Here is a 16,027-nt window from a genome sequence, read left to right on the forward strand (position 1 = left end):
TAGCGACCCCTAGAGGACGCAGTGTCTCGTTCCCTACTCAGGGAACCATGGTTACATAAGTAACCTGAGACGTTTTTCTATAACAAACTATAAAATATTTTCAATAAAAACGTTAATGCCCTGGCAGTGGCATAGCTTTGGTTTTATATTTAATTTGATTACATTAATGTTATAAGTTGAGATTTACAATAAATATTTTAACTGCTACTAGGCTATGTAAAAGGAATACTGCTGTAAAAAAAGCACCTTATTTGTTTTAAGTGTTTGCAAGCCAAATGTTATTGCACTTTTGTTCATATAGTAGTACTTTTAAATGAAAAGTGCACAATACCCTACTTTTGAATGCATTATTGAATTTTGTGCATACCAATGCGATTCATCGCGATCAATCGCAGACAATCATGTGATTAATTTCATATAGCAGTACTTTTAAATAGTAACTTTTAAAATTAAAAAAAAAAAGTGCACAATACACTACTTCTGAATTCATTATTGAATTTTGTGCATAACAATTCATAACATAACAATAAGAAAATCATGTGATTAATAGCGATTAAAAATTTTAATTGTTGCCCAGCACTAGTACCAATTACTTATTGAACCAAAAAACAGTACACAGAATCTCTTGGATTCCAATTTGCAACTAGACGGATGTACTGTTACTTCCTCCACAGTCAAAAATCTGGGCGTTATATTAGACAAAGCCTATTTAAATGTTGAGGGAAAAACACCAGTGTGTAGGGACGTGTTAACGATGTGAGTGAGTGCAGGTACAACGGCGGGAGAAATGGCTTGAAGGAGATGAGATGGAATAGGATCAAGCGGACAAGTAGTAGGATGATTAGAAAGGATGAGTTATGGCTTGAAGGAGATGAGATGGAATAGGATCAAGTGGACAAGTAGTAGGATGATTGGAAAGGATGAGTTTAGAGACTTCTGCCTCAGAGAGTGGAGAGAAGGATGAAAACAAGTGTATGTTTGCTGGTAAGATGTGTTTGACAGTTTGTGGTGTGGCAAATTGTGCACTGAGATTTGTAATTTTATTAATGAAGAATGAGGCAGTCGTCAGCTGTTAGAGTTGATGAAGGAGGGGGAGGAGGAGGACAAAGGAGGGAGGAAAATGTTTTAAAGAGCATGCGAGAGTTAGGCAAATTGTTAATTTTGTTGTGATAGTACTGTATGTCCTTTTAGCAGTGGAGACATTAGCAGAGAATGAAGAGTGGAGTGATCGATATACATTAAGGTCAGTAGGATTTTGTGATTTGCGCCATACTCTTTCTGCAGCTGAGCTTAGAATGATGAAAATAATGAATGATGAAAATGATTTGAAATAGAAATCTTTTGTAACATTGTAAATGTCTGTACTGACACTTTTTTGTCAATTTAATGCATCCTTGCCTAATAATAGTATTAATTTTATTTTGAAAAAATCGTCCTGACCCCAAACCTTTGAACAGCAGTGTATATCATCACCTTTAGTGTCTACTCTTAGTCATATGGCATAACTGATTGGGTTCCAGTGAGGCAGAGCACACAGGAACTGGAATAATTTGTCATCTGACACATAATGGTCACACTTCAGTGCATTTTAATGGTGGTTATTATGCAGAAGAATTATAATACCAAAAACAGAACAGAAGAATACTGCAGTTTATACATGGATGTTGTAATGGAAATGTAGATAATGAGATGGAGAATTAATGAAAGAGAGAGATAATTAAAAAAGGAGATACAAGTTCCATGCTTAAAACATCATGGGAAAGCAGCGTTGCCACTGGGCTGTCAGCTGTCTCATTTTTCGACTGCCAAAAAGCTAAAATATAGAAATGCTGTCTTCACTTAAGGTCAGTTTGCTGTCTCCATGCTCAGTTTCCTGACATATCCAGAATCAGCCAGCACTGCCGGTGCTAACCAATGAATCTCTGATCTCTTCTAAAGAACAGAGTCTTCCTGCTCTGCTAGAAACAGTCTTCACAAGTCTGTGTGTGAATTTCCTCCACAAGAAAAAGCATCACACTGCTATGGGGAATAGTTCAGTGGGTTTCTTTTGAACAGAAGCTATGCACAAGTGCATCCATGCAGCTCTTTAACACAACAGATTCAAGCATACACACTGACCTCCTTTCATACGCTCTTTCTCTCGCTGCTCTTGTTTTTCAGTGCAGTGTAAGAATGTGGCGAGTGAAGCAGCTGATACTGTATGACAGTGCTGTAAAGGATGGCTAGCCACAGCTCCAGCGCCCTGCTGGCCATCTTTATTTATAGAGTTCACAGCCTACTTCCACTGCTGCAGTCAGAATCAGTAGGGTGAGATCAAGTGAAACATACACAGAAAGAGAAAGTAAGACAGAGGGTGATAAACATTGATGCAGAGAACTAGCCATAACTTCAAAGTAATCTTCCAGATTTTTTATAGTATTTATTAATATTTTGAATTAGCTTTTATATTATATTTTCAGTTTTTATTTTCATTTTTGTTAGATTTTTGTCATTTTTATTGGTTTTACTTGTTTTTATTTATTTATTTTTAATATTTCTATGTACAGTAGCTTTAATTAATTAATTTATTTATCTATTTTTAATTTAGTTTTTTTATGTAAACTTAAACCTATTTTATTTCATTTATTTGCTAAGGCAAGTTTTTCCTCTAATATTTATATGTTATATCTGATTTACTTAAATCAACAAATAATAGTAATAGTTTTAGTTTTAGATAACAATTACAGCACTGCTTCAATACATATTTGACAATATTGACAGCATTTGTGGCATGCTGATTACCATAGGTTTTAGCTTTTTTTCCAGCTTTTTAAGACATATTTACAATGTAAGTAAACCAGGCAAAATATTTTTAAATGCTGAAATGCAAAACTTGTATTTTTGTTAAAGCTTGTTTATTAAGTATAAAAGTTTTGAGGTAACTAAGCATTCCAAGTGATCATTAAGCAATTCTATCACCCATTTAAGTCTTAAGGCTTTACTTTTAAAACTGTGGAAAGTATATTTTAATGTTTATTGTGCTTCCATTGTAAGAGGCGTATTGAAAGTTTTTATGTTAGCCTATTTTATTTCCCAGACGATATCAATAGAGCTTCACTGAACCCAGAAGATTATTTTTAAGTGGCCATATTCTACACTTTCAGCATTTTCTTTTTTCCTGGAAGTCCACTGATAATGTTTCATCAAAATGTAGTTTTTAATTTAGTTAATTATTGTAGTGCAGTTTTTACCCTTCTTTTTGAAGCTAAACTTTGGACCAAGTTTGATATTTTGATATTTTGCATCTTTGAATCAGTTTTGTGCAAATGTGTTAACATTTGCCACTCTGATCAAATGATTAGTAAAGAAAGATAAGTTCAAAATCTTGTTCAGTATTACTCTGGAAATGTGCAGTCAAGTGGGGTGCATTACATTGTATACACAGTATGTCAAAATCTTTTATTTCTATTTATTTTAGAATTAAGGAGCAACAAAAATCCAGTTTTCCCTGATAATGGAGTTCAGAACAAAGGTTTAGGAGTTTGTGATGTAATTCCAGCTTGATACATTTCATGTAAGTCACCCCCCCCTCCCCCCAGTGTCTACTCAATTAGCAGTTCTTAACTGGACCCGCTACATATAAATAAATTCAGAGACAGGTAATGCCCAGGCTCAGGGCTTTAATTCCCTCTGGCACTTCAGTGTGCAAGAAGTTGGCAGTGAGCTGACTCCCGCTCCATGCAGTGATGGACTGCTGGGCTTTGGCACTCTAAAGCGATGGCTGCTGTCAGGACTGTGTTTTGTGAGTCTGCATGTGGGTGTGCCATCTCTTTATCAAGCTGAGAAGCAGTCTCACAGTATGTGACTCCACGGACAGCCCGTGGCAAATCAGCCGCAGTTCAATGCAGGTCCGGCAGTCCGAGGGGTCTGTAACAGTCTCTCCCTGCCTTGGGGCTCAGCGAGGGCTATGTCAGTCACCTCGATGGGTCGTACATCTGCCTCTGCTAGATTTAAATCTGAGATAGGAACAAAGGGAGATGGAGCAGATACACACTCAAACACGCATGCAAAACTATACGGCACACAGTCATGCTTGTTTCTTGTTTAGTTATTTCTCTATTGTGCAGATTTTAGTTGAATAAAGATGTATTTATCTTCTGTAAAATGAGTTGGGCCACAGATTATTAGTCTGAAAGGGATAGTTCAGCCCGAAAACTATAATTCTGTCATCATTTACTCACCCTCAAAATCAGTGTTGTCCAGTGTTGTTTTGGACCCATTGACTTTCATCACATGGACAAAAACAGTTCAAATGTTCTTCAAAGTGTATGAAATCTGAAAACCTTCCTGGGTGCTCCTTTCCTTGCAATTACATTAAATTGGAACTGAAAAAGGCAAAAAATATATGAAAATGCTTTAAAAGCAGTCTGTATGACTTGTGTGCAAGTCTTCTGAACTCATGTGATAGCTTTGTGTGAAAAACAAAGAAAAATGTAGGCCATTATTAATCTTCTGTTTGTCACATGACTTCATACTTAGTATATAGTGCGTAGGTCAAATGGAGTGCTTTTTGGAAAAAAATTATGGTGCTTTTACAAATTCCTTTTGAAGCTTGAAAGACTTGATGGTGAGTTCACACACATTTTTGAGTGAACTATTCCTTTAAGCCTTGAATTTATTTGGTCTATCAGTCTGATTTCTCCTTTTTACAGCATATATACACAGTTATATTCATTATTGTGTGGCAAAAACCTGCATGCGCACCCGCATACTGCATCATGCATCATTCAGAGACTCGGACTGCATTATGGAACACACAGTGTCACAAATAGATGGCATCAGAGATTTGTGCATCTGTAAATTCAATCAGACACAAACACATGATGGCCTGCATAACTTAGACTGAGCACAAACACAATCTGACACTAATGCACCACATGCTCTTGTAGACCTGCAGCAATAATCTTGTACAAATGGTGAGCAATTTGAATCATGAATACAAAAGCTTAAGCAGAGCTATTGGGTCTTCAAACTAAATGTTATTGGTTTACAAGCTCATAATTAGCGACATTAAAGGTGAAGTGTGTCATTCTTTCGTTGCTAAAGCACCACTTCCCAGTTTAATGTACATAGATGTCTATAATGAAGTTATTTGTGTTAGTGTTTGTTTAAAGGAATACCTCAACCAAAAATGTAAATTCTGTCATTACTTACTCAACCTCATGTCGTTCAGAACCTGTATGACTTTATTCTGCAAAACACAAAAAGGAAATTATAAGAAACAAAACTTTTTTTTTTTCATATAATGAAAGTCAGTGTGGTTTAAAACAACATTGGACCCCATTGAGTTTCATTGAAAAAACACTGAGACAGTTTTGAGCAGTTTGGAACGACATGAGGAGGATGAGAAAATGATGACTGAATTTACATTTTTGGGTGAACTGTCCCTTTAATTGGTCTGTCATGTCAACTAATAGCGCTGCCAATGGCTTGTGTTTGGTGTGGTATTACCAATGGCAAACAGGGGTGAAAATTAGTTTTTGGGAAACCATTACTATTATTTTTGCACCTCTGACTAGACACTTGAGTTGTTTCAAATTATTTTTGTGCAAATTGTAAGTACAAATAGTCCATCTTGTTGCAGAGGCTATTTACACTCTTCAAAATAAAGGTGCTCCGCGATGCCATAGAAGAACCTTTTTGTCTAAATGGTTCCATAAAGAACCTTTAACATCTGCAGAACCTTTCTGTTTCACAAAAGGTTCTTTGTGGCGAAAGAAGGTTCTTCAGATTATAAAAAGGTAAGAAAGAGATGGTTCTTTAAAGAACCTTTGACTGAATGGTTCTTTGTGGAACCAAAAATGGTTCTTCTATGGCATCACTTAAAGAACTTTTTGAAGCACCTTTATTTTTAAGAGTGTACACTAACTCCACCCACAATTGCCTGGTGGGGCCAGACAGGCTGACAAAAGAAACCACTCCGGTAGAGTGGTATAAAGAGTCAGGACATTTCATTTACCTTTTGACATGAACAACCCACATTCGATAGGGTCCCAATATGCTGAGGTGCAAAGAGTATCTGACACCATTTACACTAAGTATAAATAGCTTTTGTGCAAAGAAAATGTTGCTATTTTTACTTACTGTAAATAGCTTCTATCGTTATTTGCACTTAGTGCAAATAACCTCTGCCTTAAGTTCAGGGGATATTTGTAGCCGTAAAGTGTGGAGGGGGGATTTTAGGACTGCTATTCGCTTTTTTTGATCCATCATCACCTTCCGTTTGCCGAGATGAAAGGAGATTTTGTGCAATAAAGTGAAGTTCAGTGGTCATACGGCATTGCTTTCAGTGATTGTGCTGATGTGTTCTGAAGTATCATGATCCTGTGTTATTTCAAATGTCTTGCCATTTAATGAAACCATCAACCTCTGTTTTATTGAAGATAAAGAGCATCTGTTCTGATAGAATTCAGCATGGTGCTCAATGGTCACAGAGTAACTCACCACCTGCTTGTTTCCCACGACGCAAGGTTTTGGCCATTGGTAAGCCATCAAAAGACATCAGATCAAAACGAGTTAGCGTTTCTATTCTGAATCACGGAAGAATTTGTCCATTCCCGCCGTCTGATTCCTCTAGAATACACGCAGGCCTCCTCGTGGTGACCTTTCCTTTGATTTGGGTTCTGTTCAGGTCAACCACTGTTAAATAGAAGAAAAGAGAAAAAGATCAGACAGGAGCAGGGCTTTCATCCACAAAGGTTCAGAATGCGAGAGAAGATCATGCGTTTGAATTGAACGAACAGTCCATTGATGGTTCCTGCCCATCTCTTCCTTTTTCTCATCCCTTAATCACCTCATCCATTGCTTTTGCTTTTTTTTTCTCTTCCAGATTATCAAGGACCAGAAGCTCTTTATCATCGTGGGTGGGATGTTGCTGATTGATTTGTGCATCCTCATATGCTGGCAGATCGTGGATCCGCTGAAGAGAACTGTGGAAGAGTACAGCTTGGAGGCGAGTCTGATTGCTTATTATTAATGTTGTATGTAATGATTCAGCAGAATCCCTTGACTGGGTCATAATGGTTAATCAATCCCAACTAAATCATAGTCACAGGGAGCTGGGATCATTGGGGAGTATGTAGCAGGCCAAGGTTTTATTACCATCTGCATTATTTTTAGTTCAGGAAGTGAGACGTCCTGCACCGCCCCCACATCTATGGTGGTTGGGGACGCAGGCCAGCTGGAATGTGGGACATTGGCACAATTGCTTGGAAAAAAGACGAGCCTGTCCCGTGCTGACACACAGAGAGGGAAGTGTGTGATTGAGCAGGGCTTCAAAATAGGCTGGGCATTTGGAACGTCTGCTTGCTTTAGTCATGTGCATTTAGTCATGTGTGTTCATGCAATTTAGTCAAACGCTGTCGCAAATGATTGTATGTGTTGAGGTGGAAGCAAAGGTAAAATGGACAATGTCAGACTTGATTGTGTAGTACATAGTTGTGCACTATAGGGTTTTTTACTTAAATCAATAGTTCACCCAAAAATGAGAATTCTGTCATCATTTCCTCACCTTCATGTCGATCCAAACCCATGTGATTTTGGTTAATGTTTGAATAACCAATTAAGGTATTTTTATGAAACCTGAAAGCTGTCTGTCCCTCAATTTAAAGTCCAGGTAACCAGAACTTTGAAGATACAATGTGTAATGTTTGCAATGTTATGTGTGCAATGCAATGTTTTACAAAATGTATTGTAAAATTAATTTATAATAAAGAGCATTTTAAGTGTTCATTTTAAACTTCCATGTTAACCATATTTGATGTGCTTTATGCATGTGAGTTTATAATTAAAACAATAACCTAAATTAAATCTCACAGAATTTGGATTAGGCTACTTGACTCATATGGATTTCATTTTGGTTACCTGGACTTTCAAAGGAAGGACAGAAATTTCATTTTTTGGTGAACTATCCCTTTAACACTAGAACCGCCACGGGGTAAATTTTACCCGTGAATGTTTTTAAAACGTACATAAAATATTTTTAATAAAACATTCACGTCTCCCAGTCACTGGCCTTTACTAAAATTGTGTGATTTACAATCCCCTGTTGTTAAAAACTGTTTAGATAAAACCAGATCAAAAAACGGGGCATTTATACCTATAAGTGCCAGTGCGGGTCAAATTTACCCGCTATATAATGCCTGTATGTTCGCGCTGTCATTTTCGTGCTGCTTATGTTTTAACAGTACATTGCTAGGCAACACCTTTCACTCACTGAATTAGCGGTTATCAGTTTCATAAATAAAGACAAAATGGCTAAAAGAAGGCGATGTATGAATGCTGAAGAGGTATAAGAAGCACTAAATGCCATGAGCGATGGAGAGTCTGATGGTGGGGAGCTAAGTAAAGTGTCCTGTCGGCTCAGCATCTGACGGCGATCAATATATCATATTTAGACGTTTTATACTAATGTTTCTCATAATTGTTCAAAATTTGGATTATTACATTTTTGTTTTGCCATTTCTATCGTTTATTGTTCGCTTCTGTGTTGCTATTTATTCTAGTCTGCCTGTTTCCTGAAGAAAAAATATCCGATCTGATGTAGGCTAATGAATAAAACCTTTTTTTTTAATTACCTGAAGTTTATTGGTGTTCTTCTTGTATAATTCAAATTATAAAGGATATAACTAAACAAATAAATAGTTAATTAGGTGAAGCTGTGCGCTTGAATTTGTCATCGCATCATCCTATGCAATGTGGTGAATTAATATTGCTCATTATTGTCTATAGGCTATTTTAGTAATTTAAATAACATAGGTTATCTTAATATATTAATTAATGACATTGTATTATAATAGCCTGTTACACCACCTAAATATGTATTTACTTCCTTCTAATTCTCGTTGTCAGTGCAGGCTCGTTTAGCTTAATATTGACCGTTATGGAAAGTGACTAGTGTAGCCTGCATAAAAAAAGTTTTGAACATAACACAATAGGACAAAAATATAGTTGATGACTAGACATAATCATTTCATGACTCTAGACACTTATTTGTGAAGACAGTAGCGTAATACAGTGAAATAATATGTTCTTTAGCCATTCAGAAACAGCTGTCATGTGCGTGGGTAAAATTTACCCACGCACATGAGTGGTTTTAGGTATACTGCAAGCCCTGGCGGTTCTAGTGTTAAAGGCATGTTTTCAATGACATCCAACTTTCCATTTCATCTGTCTGTCTCTTCTTGAGGTGTATGATCCCTGTACTTAGTGTGTTAGAGAGTAAAGCGTCTGGCGACTAACAGGAGATGTGGCTGAGTGGACTTTGCCGTCACACCAATTGAATCATGGCCGCCATCTCTCTGGAGAACCCTCGGCAGGAAGATTAGCGCAGATTGATTGGTACTAGGAAAGGGCCCATTAACTTTCCTATCACTCTAGGGTGTTTAGACTAGCTTCTCCTTCCTCCTCTTCCCTGTCATCTACTGTATATGTAGTTTATTTCATCCCATAAGCATTTCTCAGAGGTCAAATGGTTGAGAATGGTTGTATTTTACCATGTATTTGGGCTTAAAGCAAGCCATTTAAGTGGCATTCACAGGGATAGCAATTTTTAGCAATGAAGAGTTTAAAAGTCATTCATTTTCAATGAAAGTTAGCTGTCTGATGCCAATATTTAGCAGTGACTTTTGGAGACAGTGAATCTCAAATGATTTGTGGCCTGATATTGTTGAGTTCAAGGCACAACTATTAGTAACCAGCAGTGTAGCAATTTGGCAACCCGTTAACAGTTGAATCTCTGTCAGTGCCAATGCATCTTTAAAGCTAATGTGATTTTGAAGAATCGCTGTATAAATTTTGGCTTCGGAATAAACCATTGTTCACTGCTGTATACACTGAGTATGTGTTTATATAAAATTAAGTAATGTGTGGGAGGCTGGAGACAATTTCAGTGGACAGTCTGTCAGGAACTTGAAACAGAAGAACGTAAACCGACCTGAGCGCAGCGGACAGCATTGACGTGAGGCAAACTTCTGTGTTTAGAGATTCACAAACTGCTCTGCTGAAACAGGCTCCATTTCAGCTTCCTCTGATCCAGATTAAGAACTCAAACTTTGCAGACATTTGAAAAAAAATAAAAAATAAAAACTGGGCCATATGCCCTGCATAGAGCACTGGCGTAATAAAAAAAAGAAGAACAAGCAGAGGACTTTTAAAGTTTTATACCTGTTCTTTATTAAAATGTATGAGGGTGGTTGACATGTATAGCAGTGCCCTGCAGTGTGACATGGTTTATTTCTTCCAAAACTATTTTAAACAACCTTTTTCTAATTCATGTATAATTTTATAGTAGTTTCTAGGACCTCATATTAATTTAAAGACTGCATGTAATATTTGAACTTTAAAATAGAATTTCTCACACCATATTTCTTAAAGCGATTTATGTGAACAGCCAAGTACCATAAAAAATTAATTAAATCAAAAGTGACAGTGAATACATTTATTTCTATTTCAAATAAATGCTCTTCTTTTGAACTTTCTATTCATCAAAGAATCTTGAAAAAAAAAGCAGCACAGCTGTTTCTTGAGCAGCAAATCAGCATTTTAGAATGATTTCTGATGGATCATGTGACACTAAAGACTGGAGTAATGATGCTGAACAACTAAATATCTGTAAAACTGATCCTAAAATTTTAATATAAAAAAAGAAAAAGAAAAAAGTTCATTGACATGTTGTTTGTCAACTACCCACAAAAAGACACTTCTTTCAACATTAACAAATCACATAAATCAATAGATGTATGAAACAACTAAATATCTGTAGAACTGATCCTAAAATTTTGATGTAAAAAAAAAGTTCAAGTTCTCAGAGAAAATGAGATTTTATAGCATAAATACTGGTAGCTTGCCTAACAAAATGTTTCTCCTTGTGGATATTGGTATGTGTTCTAGAACAGAGATAGATTGGGAGCACAAGTTTAATGTAGATCCTCAGTGTTTCTCTGGTCTGATGAAGGACAAACTGTGGAGGGGCTGATTAGCATTCAGCAGGTTTCTCCTGCAACGCTCACCGTTCTCCGTCCTGTTCTTGTGTCGATGCTGCAGCAAGCACAGTCTGCCTGCACACAGTATTGCAGTGTGGCATTGCCATGGCAACAGCCAAGGTTTCTGACACCCATAAACCAGCGCTGTCACTGCTGATCGCCAAGACAAAAATACAGAGAAAGGCTTTGGACAGGCGCTGGAATGACAGGTACCTAGAAATACACACACATGATGACATGCAAAGTAGGTAGAATTTGTGTAAGATGTTCAGTGTATCTTGAACAAACTAAATGCAAAAATTTTGAATAGATTAATATGCTCCTATTCTCGAAATCTAAAGAATAAAATACTTTTACTCTGAGGGTGAATTCACAAAACTATTGCATTTTTTCATGCAATATTCCAGTGCAAAAACCCACTTCTTATTCAGTTACCACCCACAATACAGTTTATCTAGCTGCAAAATGTGCTGAAATATTGCTGCACTGTCATATTTTTTTAGCACAAACATACCTGCTTTCTATGTAAATTAGGCTCATTATAGCACCTTTCACAAAAGTCAGCTCTATTTACCCGCTGTAATTAATGGTGAGCCATTCCTGCTCATAGAAAACAGATGAATACTATTTAAAAGAGACGTTTGTGTACATTTACTATCAATCATGGCAACAGTAATCCATCAAAATATGATGATGGATGAAATGATATCTTGTGTCCAGTTTTCTGAACACAGAAAAACACAGGAACACATTTACATGAAATAAGTCACTCTCTCGTATTACTGCTCACTTGCTGCTTAGTCTTCCTGAGTGAAAGTGAGCCGTCTGTCAAATTGTCTGAAGTGTTCAAATCCCAGTTTTCTCACTCTCTGTGTCAGACTGAGGACAGGCAGACAGCCATGAGCCACCAGGTCTTTTCATGTGCAAATGCTTATTTTAAGAGGAACCTTTAATACAGGAAATAATTGGTCTAAACGTGTGCTTCCATTATGGAGTGATTTAGACACAGGTCTGGAGTGTGCTGGGGTCCGCTCTGACTGTACAGCGGGAGAGATCCACTTTGCTGGCAGGGGACATAATGAATAGGCATACATAGCATTTTGGGGACATTTGATCGACTTCTGTTCATTTTATATTGAGATAATAACCTTATATCCATCTAAATCAGTTAGTCTCAGTGGTTGGTTTTGCTTTTATGAACCACATTTTACATGAGACTCATGTAGACTTCAAGTGGCTCAAATACCAAAATTGTAAAACGAAATAGCTGTAAAAAAAAAAAATTTGTATTTATTCATTTATCCATTCATTTTTTTATTTATTATTTTTTATAATGTTGGCCGGTTCCCAAAATACTGGTGATTTGAGGTTTTACTATCAATTTGGGGACATTTGGTTCCCACAATGATCCACACACACTCCTGTTAGATGATCAAAGTCAAGAATTTACTAAGAAAAGCAACTCAAAAATCAGTGGGGCTTGTACTGCATAGACATGACCCTCGGACAGGTCTTTTTTTATTTATTTGTTTTCTTTGCTTTTTTGTAATGGGTTACCACATGCATTATGTATCAGCAGTGTAGGTAAGCCACTATATATTTTATGTAGCCTGGAACAACATCCTTTTATTCACTTTTAAGAATGTCTCGGTAGAGCTCGTAATGCAGGGATAAAAAGCCGTCTGTCCATTTGTGTCCTCCTCAGCCTGTTTTTTCTGTATGATGTGTTTGGACATTTGCAGAAGCGTGTGTGTGTGTGTTCAGTAATCTGAAAGGCCTTGTAAGACTCTTTATGTTAAACGGCTGTGGTTTGTGCAGGAATCAATGGCTCAACAAAACAAACTGGGTCATTTAGGGCTGAAAAGCCACCCACCTCACTCCTCCATTGATCACGTGTGAGGAACAGCAGGGAAAACCTTGCTTTCAGGAGCAACCGGATCATGTGGACATTGTTATTGTCTGCCGTAGCCATCAGTCATTTCAGCAGGAGCTGGTTGAGGCTCTGCTTATGGTGCCTAAGATGTATAGTTGTAGTAGACAGGAGATGATTGATGGCAGTTTATTGAGTGTATATGTAACATAATCCTGAATGTGTCTTTGTTGAATGTTTAATGCGACAGGTCCTATTAGATGCATGTGTTTTGGGCCTTACCGCTAAGCTTTATGAAATCCAGTTTGCTCCTCGTGATCCAAGAAAGTGTCTCTCTCTCTCCATTTCCCTTAAATCATCCTGTCTTCCCATTGTCTTTTGCATTTATGTGGTCTGGATAAGCAGACTCTGTCTCTCGGGTCACTGTTGCTATGCAACTGCTGATTGAGCATGAGGGGGATGCAATTTACCAATTAGAGGCCTTCTAAATTAAAGACTGTGTCAAGGATTCCTGTACTTAGAAAGGAGCGCTGTCCGTCAGGGCCATCTGATGTACAGATTGTTAAGGGCCTGAGACCCCTGCCACTGAAGATGGCATTGTTTATGCAGCTGCTTTTCAAAATACAGTAAAAACAGTAATATTTTGAAATATGATTACAATTTTAAATAACTGGTTTCTATTTAGTCATGTATTTTAAAATCAGAGTGTCCGCGGGGTCTTAAAAAGTATTAAAAGTTGATAAATCAATTTAGAGAAAATTAAGGCCCTTAAAAACTATTAAAAAGTCTTAAATGCCATTTTCCAAGGTATTACATTTTGTAACATCTTTTCATTATGTGTATTTGTCTGAATAGTGGGGTTCTGTGTGGTTTATTTATAGACGTAATCTGTTTCTGTGCTCACTGACTGACTGTGCCGCTGCGCGGGACTTGTTACTTGATCCCGCTCTCGCTGAAAATCTGACCATTACCGCCCGCTCTCGCGATTTTTGTGTCCGCTCCCGCTAATATTGTATATAATTTTTCACGCATCAGGGAGCCGCTATCAATATGTGGGGTATTTAAATCACTTTTGAAATGAGCGCTAGCTGTCGCAGTTCACTTTCGATTTCACGATCGTGCACGCACTGTATAAAGGGAGCACATTTTACGATATAAGATATTTGTCAATGAGCTCAGGATCTGTTGAGGAGCAAATCCTCCAACATCTTGTCAGTCATCTCTCCTTACTCTCGACCTGTGATCAGTCAAATCTGACTCCTGCAGCTTGTGTTGGATGCAGGGTTGTTGTTTTTTCCATGGAATTGGGCTGCTTTTAAACTGTTGCCATGGGTTGATTTTCCCCATTGGGTTAAAGGTTTGAAATATTGCATAAATTACATTTGACTGAAATGCTTTTACTAAAACATTTTGCATTCTACCTGTAATAAAACTTTGCTAAATGTTTTGTGAAGGAGGGCCACTAGTAGGAAGCCCTTGAGCTGTGTTTATGGTCAATGTGCATAACAGTGACTAAAATATGTATTTTAGGGATGGAAATGACATATTTTGATATTCGGGACATGGTCATTGCGCTACTTTGGGCTGTTTTTTACAGGCACGGGATGCACAATTAAAATGATGTAATAGTTGTGATCATTATTTTACCTTCCATGATCATTCAGACACGATCAGGTTGATGTAATAGTTGTGATCATTATTTTACCTTCCATGATCATTCAGACATGATCAGGTGCAGTACTGACACTCTGTTAAGTCTGCATCAAATCAAGCACTCCGTAATCACAGGTAAACTGTCTGATCAGTCAGGTGTTTGTCATGAGAAGTGTTCCACAAAAGAGCTATGGTTTGCAGACAGTTATAAGAGTTGATGTTACAAATACATCTTTTGAATATACCGTATGAACTCATTGTCCCGTTAGCTCAGAGAGCTTTATTTTCCCTCTTCGGTAAGTTTTGTTAGTTGTTTTGTTTATTGGTCTAATTCTTGTTTCTTGGGTTGCATTGGTTAGTCACTCAATTAATTATCTTGTGCTTCGTTCCCCCCTTCTGAATTATGTTGTATTTATAAGGAGTTATCACAAAGTAAGTCTGTTTAGTTGTGCTATCTTACAATCAATATATAAATGTAAGTTAAAGTGTCACCAATGTAACTGGTTAAAACTTGAAGTGGCTATGAGGAGGAGTTATCACAAAGTAAGACTGTTTAGTTGTGCTATCTTACAAATAGTATATAGTAAATGTAAGTTAAAGTGTCGCCAATGTAATTTGGAGTGGCGATGAGGTCTTAAAATGTATGGAAAGAGTCTTAAAAAAGGTCTTAAAAGGTATTAAATTTAACTCCATGATTCCTGTATATACCCTGAAAATGTTATTTATTCCTGTGATGGCAAAGCTGAATTTTTGGCAGCCATTACTCCAGTCTTCAGTGTCACGTGATTCTTCAGAAATCATTGTGGTACTCAAGAAACATTTCTTCAGAACAAGGTAAATTTATCTAAATTGCTGAGAATTATCTTTATTTTTCTTAGCCCAGTTTTCCTTTCAAGCACAAATCTAAATAATTTTAGTGAGGTTTATGCTTAAAACAAAAAACACAATAAATTATGTGAATATCTAACATAATTTTGCTTCTAGTTTTCTTGTTTTATTAATGTAGAAAATAAGATGAAAATTCTGACAAAGTAATTTTTTTGCAATGTTATCTAGAGATGCAGCACTTTAAAGCAGAACGAGTGACCATGAAAACAATGATGCCTCATGTTTAGAAATCTATTGTAACAGGGCATTTAATAATGACATCTTGAGACATTGAAAAAAAAACAGCAAGACAAAAAAGTCTCAAGTACTCAGACTAGTCACTCCCCATCATTTCCTGTCTTATTACTACCATACTATAAATGTAAAAAATAAAATAAATAAAAAAATCAGCAATCTTGAAGAATATGGTGAACTCCTTACTCTGTCTCTCCTTCTCTCGGTCTCTTCTGGTCTTGAACAGACACTCTCAGTCACGGCCCCAGACAGATCCATTACACTCAGCTCTACAGCTCCTCACAAAGAAGAAAATCCATTAGTGTGTGTGTGTGTGTGTGTGTGTGTGTGTGTGTGTGTGTGTGTGTGTGTGAGTGTGAGT

The 16,027-nt window shown here is 37.0% G+C and overlaps 1 protein-coding gene across 1 annotated transcript in view; it reads left to right on the forward strand.

The window, feature by feature from the left end:
• The window catches only part of LOC107653854 (gamma-aminobutyric acid type B receptor subunit 2-like), a 205,344-nt gene that overhangs the window by 150,950 nt on the left and 38,367 nt on the right, over nt 1-16,027 (forward strand). Inside the window, exon 13 of the mRNA XM_016440709.1 lies at nt 6,869-6,991. Within this exon, the coding sequence (XP_016296195.1) occupies nt 6,869-6,991 (123 nt within the window). The remainder of the gene's footprint in view (nt 1-6,868; nt 6,992-16,027) is intronic.

The sequence above is a fragment of the Sinocyclocheilus anshuiensis genome, unplaced genomic scaffold (genome assembly GCF_001515605.1).
Source record: "Sinocyclocheilus anshuiensis isolate Anshui unplaced genomic scaffold, SAMN03320099.WGS_v1.1 scaffold223, whole genome shotgun sequence".
Lineage (NCBI taxonomy): Eukaryota > Metazoa > Chordata > Actinopteri > Cypriniformes > Cyprinidae > Sinocyclocheilus > Sinocyclocheilus anshuiensis.